The sequence below is a fragment of the Sinocyclocheilus rhinocerous genome, unplaced genomic scaffold (genome assembly GCF_001515625.1).
Source record: "Sinocyclocheilus rhinocerous isolate Xijiao unplaced genomic scaffold, SAMN03320098_v1.1 scaffold2055, whole genome shotgun sequence".
NCBI lineage: Eukaryota > Metazoa > Chordata > Actinopteri > Cypriniformes > Cyprinidae > Sinocyclocheilus > Sinocyclocheilus rhinocerous.
Genome location: NW_015624297.1, coordinates 582127 through 600589, shown reverse-complemented (window position 1 = coordinate 600589; position 18463 = coordinate 582127). Strand labels below are relative to the sequence as shown.

At 35.8% G+C, this 18463-nt stretch overlaps 1 protein-coding gene and 1 long non-coding RNA gene across 2 annotated transcripts; one reads left to right on the top strand and one right to left on the bottom strand.

Moving 5' to 3' along the window:
* Positions 1-7328: 7328 nt before the first annotated feature.
* Positions 7329-9752, bottom strand: LOC107740479 (uncharacterized). The gene is made up of 3 exons (XR_001640083.1): positions 9477-9752; positions 8710-8771; positions 7329-7377 (listed from the first exon to the last, which is right to left on the bottom strand). It is a non-coding gene; the product is annotated as an uncharacterized LOC107740479 (long non-coding RNA).
* Positions 9753-11116: 1364 nt separating this feature from the next.
* On the top strand, positions 11117-18158 carry LOC107740470 (ras association domain-containing protein 9-like). The gene is made up of 3 exons (XM_016552928.1): positions 11117-11247; positions 15856-16691; positions 17237-18158. The coding sequence occupies exons 1-3, from the start codon at positions 11201-11203 to the stop codon at positions 17671-17673; spliced, it is 1320 nt and encodes a 439-aa protein (XP_016408414.1). The 5' UTR covers positions 11117-11200; the 3' UTR covers positions 17674-18158.
* Positions 18159-18463: the final 305 nt, after the last annotated feature.

The window sequence follows — 18463 nt, the reverse complement described above, 5'->3', positions numbered from 1 at the left end:
AGTTAGTCCAGTGCTTAAGAAGTGCTGTTGCATTTTGTTAATAGAGATTAATATGTGTTAATTGGTTAAATTAATTTAATGAGTTAGTAAAGTAATGGAAAAACATGCTATGACTTGATCAAATCATTTTTTACAGAATACATAGCATTTTTGGTAGCCAAAAATTCAATTATGTTTTTTATTATGGAGTGTGTTGATTTTTTTGTATTATGTTCATTGAAAAAACAACTTTAAGTTGATTCAACTATTTTGCCCTGAGTTGAGTAAACAACTTTTTTTTTTTTACAGTGTGGCTTATAATGTGAATCTGTTGTGTTACATATAACTTTAAGCCAGAATAGAAAGTGTTAAGGCTCAATTTGCAAGCAATGAGCCATTAGCCAAGAAATTAATCCATGTTCTCCCCGTGAGGGTGTAAACAATACACCAAACACAGATTGTCCCCGCTATCATGGAAATATTATACATCCATTACAGATGCAACCTCGTAATACAATAATATTTGGTAAAGTTCAATACGCTGTATAACAATAGTAGAATTAACCTGGTATTTGCTGAAGTGGCACAGGCCCTCTTCAAAGTCTGTTAGATGATGAGAGGGTGTGTTTTTGATGATGGTTGAATGAGCTCATACTAATGTACTCATGTGCTGTCTGTCTCCTGTTGTTATAGCGGACCCCTTTGCTCTCTTTCTCCTATTACTGCAGTGTCCCTCTCCATTGTAACAGCCTTAATTAAAGATTAATGGCAGGTTTTCCTTGCATGTAGAGTGGAGATAACTCATTTCCCTATGCTCTTCTTTAAAAGCACCGCACTGCTAGGAGTGCTGAAAACGGGAGAGACTGCGGTGCTGTGGAGAACAAAGGCACTCTGGCCTATCCCCTCTCCCACTTTCCCGTTGCAGGCCATGTAATAACTGAGCGGAGGCTGTGAAAATAGAGGTGCGATGTTGAGGGTAGTCATTTCAATTTTGCCAGCCAAATAGATGCAATCAGCTCATTTAAAAGCCTGCGTAGTGGCTACCTTTCTTTCCTCCCGTGTGACAATTACTGCCGCCTTCTCCATCAGGCTCTTTAATGGCTCTGCTTGGAGCCTGTCGAAGACCATCAGGCTTCTTTCTTCCTTTTCTAGAGGGAGCTTTAAAAAGAGCCAGCACAGGAGAGGAACAAATTGGATAAGGTTGCTTTTTGCTGTGGAAATGTTGCTTTTTCCTCTGCCATTCAATGTCAATAGGTGTACTTAATGACATTTGTTTCTTTGCTTTTCAGGGTTTTTATATTTCTTTGTAGAATGTGTCATTACTTTAAAGTAAGATCCATGTGGAAGTTCTAGCTATCCCACACATAATCCATACTCTTGACAAGACTTTTTCTTATCGCGGCCAAGAACCACCTACTTGTCAGAAAGAGACTGTACGACCCAAGAAATGTGTAGACTTTGTAATCAGACTTTATTTCCGCTCAAAGGAAAAAAAAATGCATATTATTTAATTGACATATCACAAAAAGACAGCAGAATATGCGATTTCACCTGCTACTGTAACCTCTCAAAACTAAAGGTTCTTGATATCTGTGGTTCCATGAAGACCCTTTAACAGCAATGGAATCCCTCTATTGCACAAAAAGTTCTTTATGGTGAAAAAGGTTCTTCAGATCATTAAAATGTTCTTCACACTAAGAAAAAAATGTCCTTTTAAGAGCTGTTAATTGAAAGGTTCTTCTATGGCATTGCTTCAAAGCCCCCTTTATGGAACCTTTATTTTTTGGGAGAGTACTAAGCATCCAGACAAAACTCTGAATATATTTCAAAAGTTTGTTTGTTTGTTTGTTTGTTTGTTTTTATTTAAAAGGGACAATACACATTAATTAACATGAGTAAACAAGTCTACTATGTAAATGTGCCAGATTTAGTCATTCAGGCTAATTTTCATCTGCAGTCCCTGGCAGGTTGATGGTAAGAACCATAATCCACAAATACACAAAGCAGAAACAAACATATTACAAAAACCAGAATACAATAAATAAAAAAACTATTAAAATAAAACACAAAAAAAACACTACTTCAAATTATGAAGACATATTTGATTATCCAATAACCACCCTTTTACCGATTCAGAAAAAGGAGCAAGAGATGTAATATTTCTTAATTCTATGGGTATAGTATTCCAAGTATGTACTGCTCTATAAGAAAATACTGATTGCCCAAAAGTACTTCTTCTATGTGGTATTATACAGTCCCCTCTAGTAGTAAAAGAATTCAAATTTTTCCTGATAAATTTATTAAGTGGGAGCGGAGCCAAACCATGCAAAATTTTGAAAACAAGTAAAATATCTGCAAATTTAATCATATTTTCCCAACTTAAAACCCCATATTTAGTTAAAATTTCACAATGATGATATGAATTAGACCTTTTATCCAATATTTTCAAAGCCTGCTTATAGAGTCTTTCTATTGATTGCAAAATAGTCCCACCTGTCTGTGTCCAACTGGTGAGACAGTAATTCATATGTGAAAAAATCATAGCATTAATGTATAACTTTGAGGCCTCAGTGGTTAAATTATTCCTAATATATCTAAAATTTGCCAAATTAATAATGTAACGGGGCTGACGAGACGTGAGACGTGCGGATCCATGTGCGAGCTTTATTAAAACAGAAGAGGTCAGAAACACAGGCAGGGTCGAACAATGGCAAACAGGTATAATGAGGGCAAGACAGAAGAGTAATCCAAAACGGGCGTGGTCGATAAGCGGCTAACAATATCCAGAGGGCTTGACACGAGGGGTTATCCAATAACAATGCAAAGGTCCAGGCAGGGGCAAACAGTATCCGAACAGGGCAAGACGAGAGAGGTAGTCCGAAGTACACAGGCAATAATCAGAAGACGAAGAAACAGACAAGGCAAGACTAGGCTAAGACTTACATAGTCCATAAAATAATCTTACTTCGAAAAAAGTGGCTATGAACACAGCAATTTTTTGGAAATTGTTGGCTTGATAGCAGCGAGCCAGCACCTGCCCGACCTCTCACTGCTGCCGACGCCATTTTGAGTCATGTTACCCTCAAAAGTTTCATGGAAAACTTTAACAAATCCACAGATTAATTCTTCATTATCATACTGGTTCCTCCAAATGGATTCAATCTACTGGATCCAAACACTTGAAAGTTGTGTACCACCAGCCAATCAGATTGAAATGGCGATAATTTAATTTTTGTGTGCCATACACATCAGGTGGTCAGTGAACTGCAACTCAACAGTTGACTCAATCATGACATTATTTTGTAAGTAATAAGAGTGGCTTGTTTTTTATGAGGACTCTGATGAGGGTCTGTCTTTACTTCGGGGGAGGTCACTTCAATTTGATTCATTGCAAGAAGACAGTAAGTTCGATTAGTTCAGTTTCTCTTGTTAGAGGCTGTCACTTCTGAGCTGGGTAATACTGTCCATATGCAGGCCCTAATTATTTACTCTGCAGGCAGAGAACAAGGTCGTGCTTGCTTTACCATCATGCAATTCACACAATCAGATTCAATCCACACAATCAGATTCCTCACAACTAATCTCAAGAGAACTAATCTCGTTCTTTCACAAGCAATTATCTTGATGTAACCAGCTGGTAGGAGATGCACCGCCCAGCCCAGATGAAGGCAATGACTTTCATTTTGCATCAGGCCCAGGATGTGGCAGAGATCCGTGACTAAGTTAAACTGTCAATCTGTGCTTCTATTGGAAAATTAGAGCTAAATTAAAGAGAGCTCCAGCACTGGATTGTGGCCAAAACAATTAAGGAGCACTAGCATGGACACAACAGATGATGCTTAGAAGCACTGCATACATTTTTATGTACAGTTTTTTTTAATAATATTTCACAATATTACTTCCTATACTATAGACAGCATTTATAGATATAGATAGCTATATTTAATTAAACATCACATAAACATAATATTTTGAGGACAGGAAGAACAGCACAACTGCCGCTTTGCTCATATATCAAACACATTGAGGCATACAAACTCGACCATCAAAAAATCAGTGTTCTGTAAATACAGAGATATGTGGCTGTCTTCCTATCTGTATTGTGTGGGACCTTGTCAAAGGACACGGCTGTTTTTCCATGGTAAAAAAAAAAAAAGAGAGAGAGAGAGAAAAGCACTCTCTGAACAGGACCCCACACATGTGCATCAATAAAAACATTCCAAGTGATTCTTGTGATGTCTTGTAACTGAAAATATTCACAGATGTCTTACTATTTAAAATCATCTCAGTCATAGCAGCATAACTAGTGCAGAAGTAACAAAACTTTTTCCATTATCACATTTAGACCATTTAGGTTGAAAGAGCCAACTTTGTTTATTTATTTATTTTATAGAATGACAAATTATTATTCCTCTCTGTATAAATGGTATGTTCATCTCAGTGCTTAAATATTTATAGCTTTAAAAGAACCGAAAGATTGAATCATAGAACTGATACTCTTCATCTTTATATGACAAGTTTCTTGTATAGTATTGCCCAATGAATTACACAAGTACACTGATATATAAAATATAACTTATCACTATATGTTGTTTAAGATTTTAAATGGAATGAAGATGATAAAATATTGAAAAATGATGTTTATCACTTGTAAGATAGCGCTTGATGCCTTTTGAGAGCCTGTGTTGCATTAGACTGTACTGCCATCTACTGGTAAACAGGCTCTGATTACTGAAATATTTGTAAAATATTGCTTTGTGTACATTTGTCATTTTTGTTGATATACAACTAGTATACCATGCATTTGGGGTTTGAATTGATTGGTAATTGTATCAGGATCATTCCTACTGCAGTAGCATACAGTCAGTGTCAAAAGGCCACGGAGAAATAATATTTGGTCTATTTGAGTTGTTCAGCACTTTTCAAAGCTAATTACTTAGCTGCATTAGTATTTTTAATTAGAAGTGGTCACTTAGAGAAATGGAAACCAACAAGCTTTCTCTTTTCCATTTCATTAATGAAAGTGATGTGCATATAGCTCAGGGTTTGACAAATTGTGCATTCATCAGAGAGATACTGTTTTGTTACTCATGAAATAAGTCAAATGTCCTTTAGAGGAATTTTATTTTCTTAATGGAGAGTAATGGAATGTATTTCCCTGTTATTTTCGTAGTTGCTTTGACATCTCAACTAGAGTCCAAAGGAGTGCTTAAATGGCATTGTACTATTACAGACAACTTTTTAGACAGATGCATAGAAGGCAGACTCACCAAAATATAGCTGTTGTCTTAAGGATGCTGCACTAGTATGGAATTTCAAATTATGTGTTATTGGTCATATCAGTCAGTCTTAATCCAAATTTACCTGTAGGTTCCTTAAACTGAAAACCCAAGCACAATTAATAGCTTAATTTGGTTCCTACTCTTCTTGTTATGATTTTGAAAAACCAGTGTAACCTGTGAGAGTCTTGTGATCCATTTTTTATTTATTTTCTTCTGTCATGTGATTGGTTAAAATCTGTTTATGTAGTAATTATTTGTTCAATGACAAGAATTAGAATATTTTCCAGATGTTTTACTTCAAAATTTCATGCCATTTCTTTGTAAAGTTTGTAAAATTTACTAGCAATTTCTGAGTAAAAATTGTTTATACACCATTATTTTTTCAGTATATATATGTTTACACAAAAAAGCTACTAATTTAAGGTACTAAAAATAATTCACAAATGTCATCATGGAAATATAAAAAAATACTTCCTTCTGTGAAATAATAATAATAGATGTCTCATAAAGAGTTTTAATAAGTATGATTTAATTACATTGGAAGAAAAATAATTATACATTAAATAAATAAATATAATAAACCCTTGAATTGACTGCTGTTTTATTTACATTGTCCATCCCATAATGAAGAAGAAGGGATTGACTTCTGGATCACATAAATAAACAAAGGTTTAGCTAAAACAGAACATACAATTACTATATTGCTACTGTAATACTACGACAGAGAAAACAGACACATATTCACAAAATGTCTTTCCATCAGTGGATCTTGAGCATCAGTAATACACACTTCTCTTCAGAATGTAAGGCCGCCTTGATTTATTGGTGCGCAGTTGCCTTTTAAGTATATACGGAGATTTCCTCTTCAGTGGACTGTCGCTGTTTTGGTCCAGCTCCAGATATTCTTGATCGTCTTGTAGCTGAAATGAAAGGCAGAATGCTTCAACTATTTCCCCCAATGCCTCTCATATTATTACAGGGCTGAAAATCACAGCAATTTGGTGGACAATGCTGTCAATTAACTGCCAAGTCCTGACTGATGCTCAGTTCATCGCCTGGCTCTTTCTATTTCTATTTCTCCTCAGAGCAGCACTGAAGTGTGCTTGAATAAGATGTATAACTGATGGAGTCTACTTCTCATAATGATAGGGCCACACTTTAAAGGCAAGGGCAATTTTTGTGAATTTTAATGACCATGAGGCGACACATGTACTGTGTGTGTGTGTGTGTGTGTGTGTGTGTGTGTGTGTGCACGTATATATATATATATATATATATAAATAAATAAAAAAAGCTAGGAAATATTTCTCATTTTCATTTAGTTTAACTTGATGAACTAAAATAACTAAAACTAAAACTAAAACTGAAATACAAACTATATAGCCAAAATAAAAATTAATAATGACAAAAACACAAACAATTACTAAAACTATAAATAAAATTTTAATAAAAACAGAAAATATAAAAAGAAACATTAATTCAAACTATTAATAAAAAAAAACAATAGTATCTCATAGATACTAAAATAACACTGCTTGACATTGGTGCTGTAGTGCTATTGAAGAAAAATCATCAGCTAAACAACAAGCATTAAAATGTTCATAAACCATTTAGCCTCTTTATGTATGCAATCTTTTTTTGTTGTTTGTTTGTTTTTGGCTTGTGTTGTAATCAATTTGGCAACATTTCTTTTGAATATAGTATAAAACTGAAATTAAACATTTTGGAAGAAGAAATACCATTGGTATTTTTAATTTCATGCTGCTTTTTACATAAATCTGCATCAATATTTATAAACCACCCTATGTTTCAAATATAAAAAAGCAGCCTTTGTTATGAATTGTTACCCAAAAAATGACAAAAATGCCTATATGTCATCTCTCACCTCTCTAGGCTGCAGGACTCTGCAGAGGTTCCGGAGGTCATGCATTTGCTCAAGCTTTTGGGCGAGGGTACCCGAGACCCTCTGCTCATAGTCGGCCTGAACCTCCGCGTCCTCCTGCTCCTCCTCACTGCCCCAGTCCTCCTGCCACGACTCCCCAAGACTGTTCATCATCCTGCACACATCCTGGAGCGGCAGCTGCCACAGGGGGGCGATGTGCTTGCTCTGCTTTACCTACACACATGGTGAGAGAACAAAAATGTTTACTTACAATGACTCACTCTCACTCTCAGCTTTATTTCAGCTTATAAAAAAGTCACGCTGTCTCCAGCCATTACTATATTCTCAGTCCACTTACAGGGTGCCAATACTGGATAAGCACATTTTGAGTTTTCTCTAGTGTTTTTATTGGCCTTCACAGGATGAATCTAACAAGATCAAGGCCTGGTGTGATATCTGGAAATCTGTTTTCAACCTGCTGGCTGTAAATTTGTCTAAACCTTAAATTACACTGTTCTCAAATAACACAATCACATATGAGTTCATAAGTTTGATATTAAAAATAAGTGCAAATAATCTCAGTAATTCAAACATATCAAACTGAAAGATTTTTTTTTCTTATTAAATAACAGGAAAATGTCACCTGTATAAGACCTGCAGGCTGTCTGCCATTAAAGTAACTATTGCACTACATTTAATTAGACTTGGCCAGCTGACATTTTAAAAGCTTAGCCTTAAAGACATCATTTAATGTCAGTATTCAAAGTCATAATTATTAATTAACTCTGCAGTAGAGAGGATGTCTATACGGAAAGTTACAAAAGCAAAAAATTGTGGTCAGCATTCAAAAAAAAATGTAAAGAAAATTATAAAAACCATGATGCTACATGATTCTCTATTGATAATGGATAACAGTCAGATGTACTGACGATAGATAATGGATGTTAATGCGGTGCAGAATATTGCTGAATGAATGAAGGCAGCTGAGTATCATTTCGGGCAATGACACATCATTTGGTCCACCAGTAGAGTGCAAAAGCTTCATCCATTTTCCTTTTTGAGTACACTGCTTCTGATTTGCTGCCTGATTGAAAGCTTTGTCTTTTTCAATCAATAGTTTACAAAAACGTGTCATTTCGTATTACGTTTAACATCAGTTAGCATCTACATTTGTGGACTGCTGTGCACCATGGCATTCATGAAGACAATAGCCATTTTATGAAATGCTGAGTGATTGGAGCACAAACCTAATTTTACTATAAATCCCAAAGCCCTGTGCTATTCTGTTTTCACTGTGAAAATGCCTCTCCAGATGTATTAAACAGATTTAATGCTTGTGATGGTAAAGTTAACTGGTAAAGATTATTGTTTATTTTGTTTAATAAATCTGTAGTTTTTTTTTTTTTGCTGTATTCTCTAAACCAAAAACCATGAAATAACCATGACTTTAATTTAAAATTCAGCTGCCCCACAGTCAAAGGGCATATCTATATTAAGGCCCCATATAAGGCCAGTATTGCCTCTGTTGGCTCCCACTCAACAGGTGTTTTAAAAGCAAGTCTGTACCTTTGAAGTGAGGAGACTTCTCAGTACCTCTTCCTCTATTGCCCTTTTTCCCTGGTCTATATCTATAAAGAGGGGGAAAACACACAATGTTGACATGTTTTAAGAGTAGGACTATACACATAATGAGTATACACACATCAAAGTACAGAGAAACCAGACACATACTGACAGTAGACAGTAGTGAGTCTGTTTTAATTCAATCAGATCATGAAAAATAGTGAATGGGTTTGTATTTCATATTATTCATATATTCCAAGATAGGTAGAACCGTAAGATACATGCCCAGCAATATGTTTAAGTCTAAAGTATAAAATGTCTTAAAGACATTAGAGCATTAAATGAGTGACTTTCTTTATTTCAAAGGGAAATTGTGATATACTGTATAAATAGCCATAAAAGCAGAAAAATATTCTACAGCAAATGTAAACAAACATTTTTATGTATATACGATTCCATCTATTTAAGTTGCATTTTAAAGTTTTATCTTTATTCAATTGCTAATAAAATTATCCACACATAATAGAGTCTAATGATGCATACTGCTGGTGAAAATACTGATTATCCTTAATATCAGTTAGATAAAGACATAGCAGATAGTTAAAACTAAGTAAAGACATTAAAAGACATAATGTGAACATTAGCTGTCAAAGATCAAAATCATGAAATATTTACCTGGCAAAATATTGGTAATTTTTAAATGGTAATTAAAATTTGCTTTTTTAGAAGAAGTAAAATCAGTCTGTATAAATTGATAAAAGTGCTTTTACCTGAACACAGTCCATTACACAATAAAAAAAGGAGCATAACGGAGGTCAGCTGCATCTGCATTTTCTTAGTAGTCCCACAGTTTCTGCACATTCAAGCTGGGCCCAAGTCCATAGGGTTAAAGGTCATAAAATGGTGTGAAAACGGATGGAAGAATACGAGAGATAAGTTGTAAGAGAGTTACAGAGACAGAGAGAGAAAATCACAGTGCGTCCTGCAGAAGTCACGATGCTGTCTTCTTGGTTTCTTATCCAACCTGTTTGCTGTGTCTTCTCTTGGCTTTCTCAGAAGTGAAGTGAGGAATGGCGAGCTCCATTCCACCCGGTATATAAGAGCCTCTATGATGTCAGAGGAGCGCACTATCGTTCCTACCCCTCCCGTATCCATCTCCATATCTCTCTCTCTCTCCATCCCTCCCTCCATGCCCTCTTGTCCTGTGTCACGATGACATCAGCAAACACCTCAGAAACCACTTTGATTGTTGACGTCAAAACTTTCAGAAATGCTCATTTGATGTTCCTCTCTTCATTCTAATGGAGGGAGGGGGGAGTGAAGAAGTGAATTTATGATTAGTTCTTAGAAGCGGGATGATGAAAGTTGGAGAGGTTGAGCAGTGCCTTCATTTGAACTCACTGATATTGACAGTCTTCAAGAATTACCAATCTTATCCTGTATTGTTCAACTCCATGTCAGCCCAATAATAACTCTTATTGTCCGTCATGCTTTCCATTGTTATGTGTTGCTCATACTGTGCTTAGATAAAATATAGACTGTTTTGAGAATCCAATGTGTGACATTTAACCTTGAAAGATTCTGTTAGTACAGTTTGTAATGAAACGGGCTTTACTTTTGATTGCTTCCAAAAACAAATATTCTATCCAGATACATGATGATAGCCAATGTCAAGGTTGAAATATTATGATGCATTATAATTCATCATTATACAGAATTAAAGACAAGGGAGTGTTGTTACACTGTCAGTTTAACCAATCAGAAATGAGTTACAAGAGTGAAATCATGACCACCAACCTCCTAAGGTGTGTTAGATTCTATAAAAACATGACAGACTCACAGGACAAATAGAATCCTGTTTGTAGAGTAAAAAAATAGCTGTTGTATTTGCCATGAAATTGATTATATTGAAATCAGATGTTTAAACTGAAAAGTGTGGTATTAATGGAGAATGGCATAACCTATTTGCCACAATAAAAGTAATTAAAAATGAAGATGGCGAATATCGAATATTTGTAGAATATTTGTTATTATTGTGACGACCTATTCAAGTAGTGGGGTATGTGGTAATATCAGCGCTCTTTAACAGTCTGTAATTCATTTAACTGCGCTTATTTTTAATGTCTAACTGATTCAAATTGTTGCAGATAAATATTTGAGCATTATATCAGATAGTCGTAGCGTAAGGGAAAACAAAAACAGAGTTACAGACGCTGAAGGAAAATGTGTAGCAACACTCCCCGTTCTCCAAAACAGCACAGAGATGCTATCATCACAATCATCAGCTTCACACAGTTATCCAACAAGCGGGTTTTGTCGCCTCCCTCCGTGTGAAGTGGGCCGGCCCTGCTTGAAACTCCTCTTACTTTGAAGTTCGCAAGTTGTTCAACTTTTTCCACGACCAGCACTTCAGTGGCACTTTCTTGATTAGGTTTACGCGCTCCGTTCTGTCACACGATGTCTTGGATCTGACCTGCGATCATACTGACGCGCGATGGCTCCTTTTGGAAAAAACTTTCTGAAGGCGCGTTTGAAGAACAGGTATGATTCACTCCATTTCGTTTAAGATTGCGCAGTCTTACCACACACATTTCATGGAATAAATAAATATATATTTATTTGAAAGGTCGAAACAAGCGTAAAAGGTAGAAATTGCGAGAAACATTACGTTTTTTTTATCTTTCTTAGAATGCGTAATTAAACGCGTACAGTTATTGTTGTGGGCTGTAAACCCTGTAACAACAACACTTGCTCTCACTCAAGTGTTTCGCTTCATGGTCGCAGAGAGTCGAGTTACACTTGATGCTGTTGTTCTGCTTGCACTGGTGCCTCTCTTGGATGCTGGTAGCTGGCGATAAGTAACGCAAAATGAGTGTCTCCAAAATGAATCATTTTTTCTAAATGAATTCTTGCGAATGACGACGGATGTGCATAACGGTGCGTCCGAGTCTTGATGAAATTAACTGAAAAGGCTTAATTTTGTAGTGTCGTATTCAATATAATTGACCTATTTAGTTACTTTAGGTCTTAGATTACTATTATTATTATGAAAGTTAGTACATGTAGCATTCTTTTTGTCCTAACTTATTTAGAGAATGTTTGTAATTTTTAAGACAGTTTGAACTGGGGGATGGAGGTTTTAAAAGTATGTGTTCTTTTTAATTACAAGTATGCATTTCAAACAATAACATAACAGTAAGAAAAAGTCAGTAAAAATGTGCTAAATGTGTAAACTTGCGAACAGAAATTTAAGCAGGTAACCATAGCAACCATAATTGCACGATCGCTGTCAGTATCGACGGTACACAACATAAATATATTGTCATTATTTATCGCAGTGTTAGAGATGTACACATCATTAGAAGATATGCAATATAGTTGACGGGTAGCTAGATTCCAGTGGCGTCAACAATATTGTAGATGACGGTCGGGTAGTTAGCTATAGCTAGACTTGGCCTGAATATATTTCAAGTGAGCCAAAGACTACAGAAAAAAAAGCACTTTGATTGAGAGCATAAATTACTGCCAAAATTATTTTTTTAAAAGTTTGCACTCTTTAAGGTTCATGTCGGGGTTTATGTTGTTTTGCCAAATCTTTCACCATTTTTATCTATTTATGCATGTTCTATGCAGACAATTTATTGCACAGCAAGACATTTTAGTTGTCTTTACTAGTCTTTTTAAGCTTGAGACACTCTGGGGGGACATTATATTTTTATGATGCTGTAAAATCACCTTTAAAGCATAAGCCAACTGTAATTATCTTAAATGTTCAGAGTGAAATGTAATCAAAGGTAATCTAACTCTATGTCTGCTTTATTTAATGTGGTCAATGCAGAATATCATTCTAACTGTTGATTTATGCTTTAATTCATAGGCATGCTTTTTGTGAAAGTACAAAGGTATATGCTCTAACAACGACAGTTTAAACTGGAGGTGGTTATTACACTCAGCTAAAGTATCTCAGCTGCCGTAATTGTGTGGGTATTTTGGAGCACCAAACATAATGACACTCTGTTACGGCTTAAATAAAAACGTTCTAGAGAAGCATTACAATTTTTAACCTACTTTGCTTTGCTAAAGCTGTTGAGACAAACTGCTCCACCTAAACATGCAGTGGAGATGTTTTGACTTCTTAGTGATGCTTATCAAGACTTTCTGAAAACCAGCAAACCACAGTGAAAAAAGTTTTTTCCTCAAAAACCTCTCATGCTTTTTAGATAGGGCTCAGGAAGCACACTGATTTTGTCGCTGCCTCTGTTTTACTGTGGCTATACCAAAAAGAAAAAAAGAAATCGCTCAGAAATTGCTAGTAAATTCCACAATTAATTACAAAGAAAATGGCAAGTAACACATTAAATGAAAAGTTAAGTCATTTTTTAGTAAAGTATTTTCTTGCAAAACATGCTTCTTTAATCTTTATTTATAACTTTGAAAAAAAAATTACAGTATAGATAGTATGTTTCCTTTACATTATAACGTGAACATTTCAATTATGAATTCCTCCCTTCACTTTTGCCTCTCTCCAGTTCACATGTGCCCACTAAAATCTCTCAGTCCTCTCAGATACCTGTTAATGAATCAGTCAACACAGGCAATATCCATAAATTAAAACTACATCTGATCTTAACTTACATGGTCATCTGCTGCATAAGGATTTATTATATAATCAATATCTATAACTTTGACTAAATGTACTAATATAACGATAATGAATTTTGTTAATGAGATATAGCACTGAATGATCTGCACATCTTTGTTAAATCACTGTTTAATTTCCCAAGCATATTTTTATACAGCCTAATAAACCTTGATAGACTGAGTTCAGGAGATTATGTCCAGTCACTGTGTTGAGTCTGTAGAAGGATACAGTGTGTTCTCTGTATTACAAGGATCAAGTCTGGCGGTCACATGTGTGTTTGTGTCTGCTCTGTGAGTTGAGAAGCAGAGTGTTCTGTTCTTTTCACCTTCAGTGGTTCTCTGATAATGTCTCTGGTGTTATGTTCATTAGGGCACAACAGATACATCTAATCTACATTTCAAACCAGGCTTTTGTTTCATGCATGTACATGTTTGTTGTAGTGCTTCACTCCATTTGTTTGCAATATATCCATGAAATGGAATTCATAATTTTCCATTGCCTCACAATACATGAACTTAGTGGCAGGATGTATGTAACAGGATGCCGCTGGTCACCATTGATTTTCCCACAAGACAAACACAGGTGCTTCCATTCCCCCTCTTTTGTTTCCTGTACTCATGACAATTTTGGAAAAGGCTAAATAAAATAGACCATTTCATTTTGAATTCCCAATGTAGATTATTCTGACATTTCATGTTGCTCAGACTCCTTCAACAAGCTCTTAAAATGGATCCAAATTGTATAGCAAGCCAAGAAAGCACATTGTTAACCATTTGAGGGTGAACGCTTGTATTGTATTGTAGCATATTGTCTGTTTCAGTGTAATGTCTCTGACATGTGTGGACAAGCTTCTGTACTTGCTTATTATGTAAATGCCAGGGTTGCACTCTTCTGTTATGATGTCATGTCAATGATGTCATGTAGAATTACTAGCACTGGTGTGATTGTGGGGTTAACTGTTAAAAATAGCATTGTATACAGTAAGTTACATCATGCAACATTTAACAAATGGCAATTTTTCATTTAGTTTGTATACTTTCAGTCTAAGATAAAGGCCTGTAGCCCTACAGAATACAGTATATTTAAGGATAGTTTGTCTTTCTGTATACCAGTGGTGTATTGGTTAGTCTCCTATGTGAATTAGCTCAACTATTTACTTTTCTGTAGAGTAGCAGCAGGGTCTTCTAAATATTAACTAACCTGCATTCTTGCATATATATTGCATTCTTTTGAGGTCATTCATTAAAGGGATAGTTCACCCAAAAATGAAAATTACCCCATGATTTACTCGCTCTCAAGCCATCGAAGGTGTATATGACTTTCTTCTTTCAGACGAATCCTCCACTTGACTTATATCGAAATCCTCCAACATTTTTCTTTACAAATCCTCGTTTTGTACTTCTAAATCGTGACTCAGTCCTCTGCGCTTCCGTGTTCATCACTTCCGTGACCCCCCCCAGAGTCATGTGATGCGCTTTTTTATGATGGATGGACGCACTTTATTGGACTACTATTGAATAGTAACCTTTGTAGAAAACGAAGCGTTTGAGAGAGGCGGGGCATAGAGGACCTACAATAATGTACAGTATTTGAAAAATAATGTGTTTTTTTAACATTAAAGCATGTCAACATATTCTGTTACACCAAATACACAAAATAATGATCTTTAAAATAGCATCATATGACCCCTTTAAGACAAAATATACCACTTGTATTTTGGTCACCTTTTACAAAATGTCAGCAATCAAACTATTTATTTAATGCTAAGAAATAAACATTACCTCTGTAAATTTTACATTCAGATTTGCTTCTAGCTTTTAACAGTTTTTAATTAGTCTCTACAGTTCTGAACTAAGAGCGATAATTAGTCATACCTGATGTTATGACCTGAACAGAATGAAAAATTATGAAACAACCAATTCAGATAATTGATGCTATGATGCACTTGTCATGAAGCCTTCTGCTCATCTGAATAATGTCAGTCATTTAGTGTGCCATTTAAAATCTGAGCTATGGATGTGAATCCGTCATCAGCAGTGTCAAGTACAGTTATGACTAAAATGACTCCTGAATCATAGATGTGAGCTGTATGTATTTCACCTCATTCCATCTTGTACGTGTAAGAAACAAGCCACTCCAGTCTGTCTATTACAGTGATTTACAACAGTTATGGGGTGTTTTTAGGCGTGAGTGTCTAAAATGTAATCACTATATTCTTACACTACAATGTTATAGTATTGCTTTTATGCTAGCAACTGCTGTATGATACAAAACACTAGTGTGTAATGAATTCTTTGTTGTTATTATTATTATTATTTATATAATAATAATAATAATGAACAATTTGCCTAGTTTATAGTTTATGTATTGTAGTTTATAGTTATCCATTTTGTAATATATTATTTGTATTTATTGTATAAAATGACCATATTTGTAGTCATTTTAAGGGATATTACACTTGTGATTGTTGTTGTTTATAATACACACTTGCTATATTTCTTTACCAGGTCTAAGGTTGTAGAGGAAACTCCAGGGAAGGAAATCCAGGTTCTTGTGTGTCGAGAAGAAAAAGCAGTCTGTGGAGTGACCAAGCACACAACCTGTGCAGATGTAGTCAAGGCTTTATTGGAGGACCACCAGACTTTACCAGAGAGTAAGAGGCTATTACATGGGGAACCTAAAGACTTTTGCATCCTTGAAAGGTGGAAGGGCTTTGAGAGGGCACTGCCACCTCTCACTCGAATTCTCCGACTATGGAATGCTTGGGGTGATGAGAAACCTTTCATACAGTTTGTCCTCATGAAGATCAGTGATTTTGTGCCATCATCCAAAGGAGCTAAAAGAGCCTCGAAGTCTCGGGGAGTGAGGTCCAAAAGATGGGTGCAAGGACCTGCACAGTACACCAAGACTGTATCTGCGGAGAAGCAGAAGCGCATGGTGAACAAGGCCTTCCGCAAATTGGAGAAGATTCAGAAAGCAGAGACATCAGAGGGCTCAGAAGATATCAGTAAGCTGGTGCCGTTGATCATCTCACAGGATCAGACCATACGGCAGCAGATTCACCAAATGCGTGAGCTAGACTTGGAGATTGAACATGCAGAGAAACAGCTGAGGAACAGCCCCACACCTCGCTCCAGCATCACCGAGAGTGATGGCAGCCAATCGTTGTCCCAGTTTGACAGCCAGCTTCAGGAGTACCTGTACACCAGTGATGGACTTGAGAAACTAGAACTACATGTTTGCAGGCACCAAGAACTCATTGATCAGCTCTCTCGAGATATTGACCTAGAACTGAGGAACCGGACTTCAGATTTAGAAGACTTGAAAGAAGCAGCAGCTGCTAGTCCAGAACTAGAGCTGGAACCTAACCTTGCGTTGACCTCCTCAGATCTCTTAGAGCTGGAAAGCTTACGCAATGAACTTGAGTCAAGCATGAGTGCTGGGCTTTCCCTCCATGCTCAAACGCAGGAAATCGAGAAGGAACTACAGTGGAACAAAACAGCCCTGCAGTCCCAAAACCAAGAATACCAGCATCTGGTTGCCCAACTCAATGCGCTTGAGCTTATATATATATATATATATATATATATATATACATATATTCTCAATATTATTTTAAAGAAAAAATATATTAAATTAAAATATTTTAATGTAATCTTTAATTATCAAAAGCAGTATCAAATTGTTAATAGCTATATGAACAAGGTGAAAGAACAAAATTGTTTTATATTAAAACAAACTACAGACTTTGTACATGAGCTTTACTTTTTAACCTGTTTCTTTTTTTCAAATGTATAGTATGAACATGTGACTGCACAAATTGCAAAGATATTGACCTAGAACTGAGGAACCGGACTTCAGATTTAGAAGACTTGAAAGAAGCAGCAGCTGCTAGTCCAGAACTAGAGCTGGAACCTAACCTTGCGTTGACCTCCTCAGATCTCTTAGAGCTGGAAAGCTTACGCAATGAACTTGAGTCAAGCATGAGTGCTGGGCTTTCCCTCCATGCTCAAACGCAGGAAATCGAGAAGGAACTACAGTGGAACAAAACAGCCCTGCAGTCCCAAAACCAAGAATACCAGCATCTGGTTGCCCAACTCAATGCGCTTGAGCTGGGGGCCTGTTCAGACCAGTCTAGCCCTGTATCTCTGAAGAGCCAGATCAGGGCCACTGTCTCTCAGCAGACAGCAGGCAAGGTCAGACTAACATGCTCCCCTACAGATGTGACAGACACAGACTCAGACACTGGAATAAGCTCTACTCATAGTCAGGACTCGCTGTCTCCCTGTGTGGACAGGTCGCCTCCTCTGGATACTGATGTTTAAAGTTGAGCATTAACCAAATGTGTTTTTTAGACATATTGTATTTAATGACTCCAACAAGGAAACACACAGCTGAAAGGGATATTCCACCGAAAAATTAAAATTCTGTCATCATTTACTAATGTCATCATTATATTCTGTCATCTGTCATTATTCACCTTTATCTCATTCCAAACCTGTGTGACTGATGATGAATCACAAAAGGTATTTTGAAGGATGTTGGTAACCAAACAGTTTTGGTTACCATTGATTTCCACTGTATGGACAAAAGCACTGAGTTCTCAAAACATCTTATTTTGTCTTCCAGAAGAAAGGCATATGGGTTTTGAACAATATGAGGGGGTGTAAATGATGACAGTTTTTTTTTTTTATCCCTTTAGCCTCTATTGTCCTATTACATACTATAATGTGTGAATTCATGTTTATCATCTTATGTTTTTCTCTCTGTTAGAATTCATATGCACTTATAGTCTGAATTAAATATGTAAAATAATTTTTAAAAACATTGTTAATAAGCTGAAAAATATTTAATTTTGGGGGTTCATTCATCTTTAAAATTACCCCTCTGATTTTGTTTATTTTAAATCCTGCTGATATTTATTAAGCAACATGTTTTCCACAATTTTAAATATTTTTTTTCACCTAAATACAAAGTTTAGTTATATATATATATATATATATATATATATATATATATATACATATATTCTCAATATTATTTTAAAGAAAAAATATATTAAATTAAAATATTTTAATGTAATCTTTAATTATCAAAAGCAGTATCAAATTGTTA

Coding starts and splice junctions, on each gene's coding strand:
- LOC107740470 (XM_016552928.1), top strand. CDS start 11,201: ATGGCTCCTTTTGGAAAAAACTTTCTGAAGGCGCGTTTGAAGAACAG. Junction 11,248..15,855: donor AAGGCGCGTTTGAAGAACAG/GTATGATTCACT, acceptor TTTCTTTACCAG/GTCTAAGGTTGTAGAGGAAA. Junction 16,692..17,236: donor GAAAGAAGCAGCAGCTGCTA/GTCCAGAACTAG, acceptor AAGAAGCAGCAG/CTGCTAGTCCAGAACTAGAG.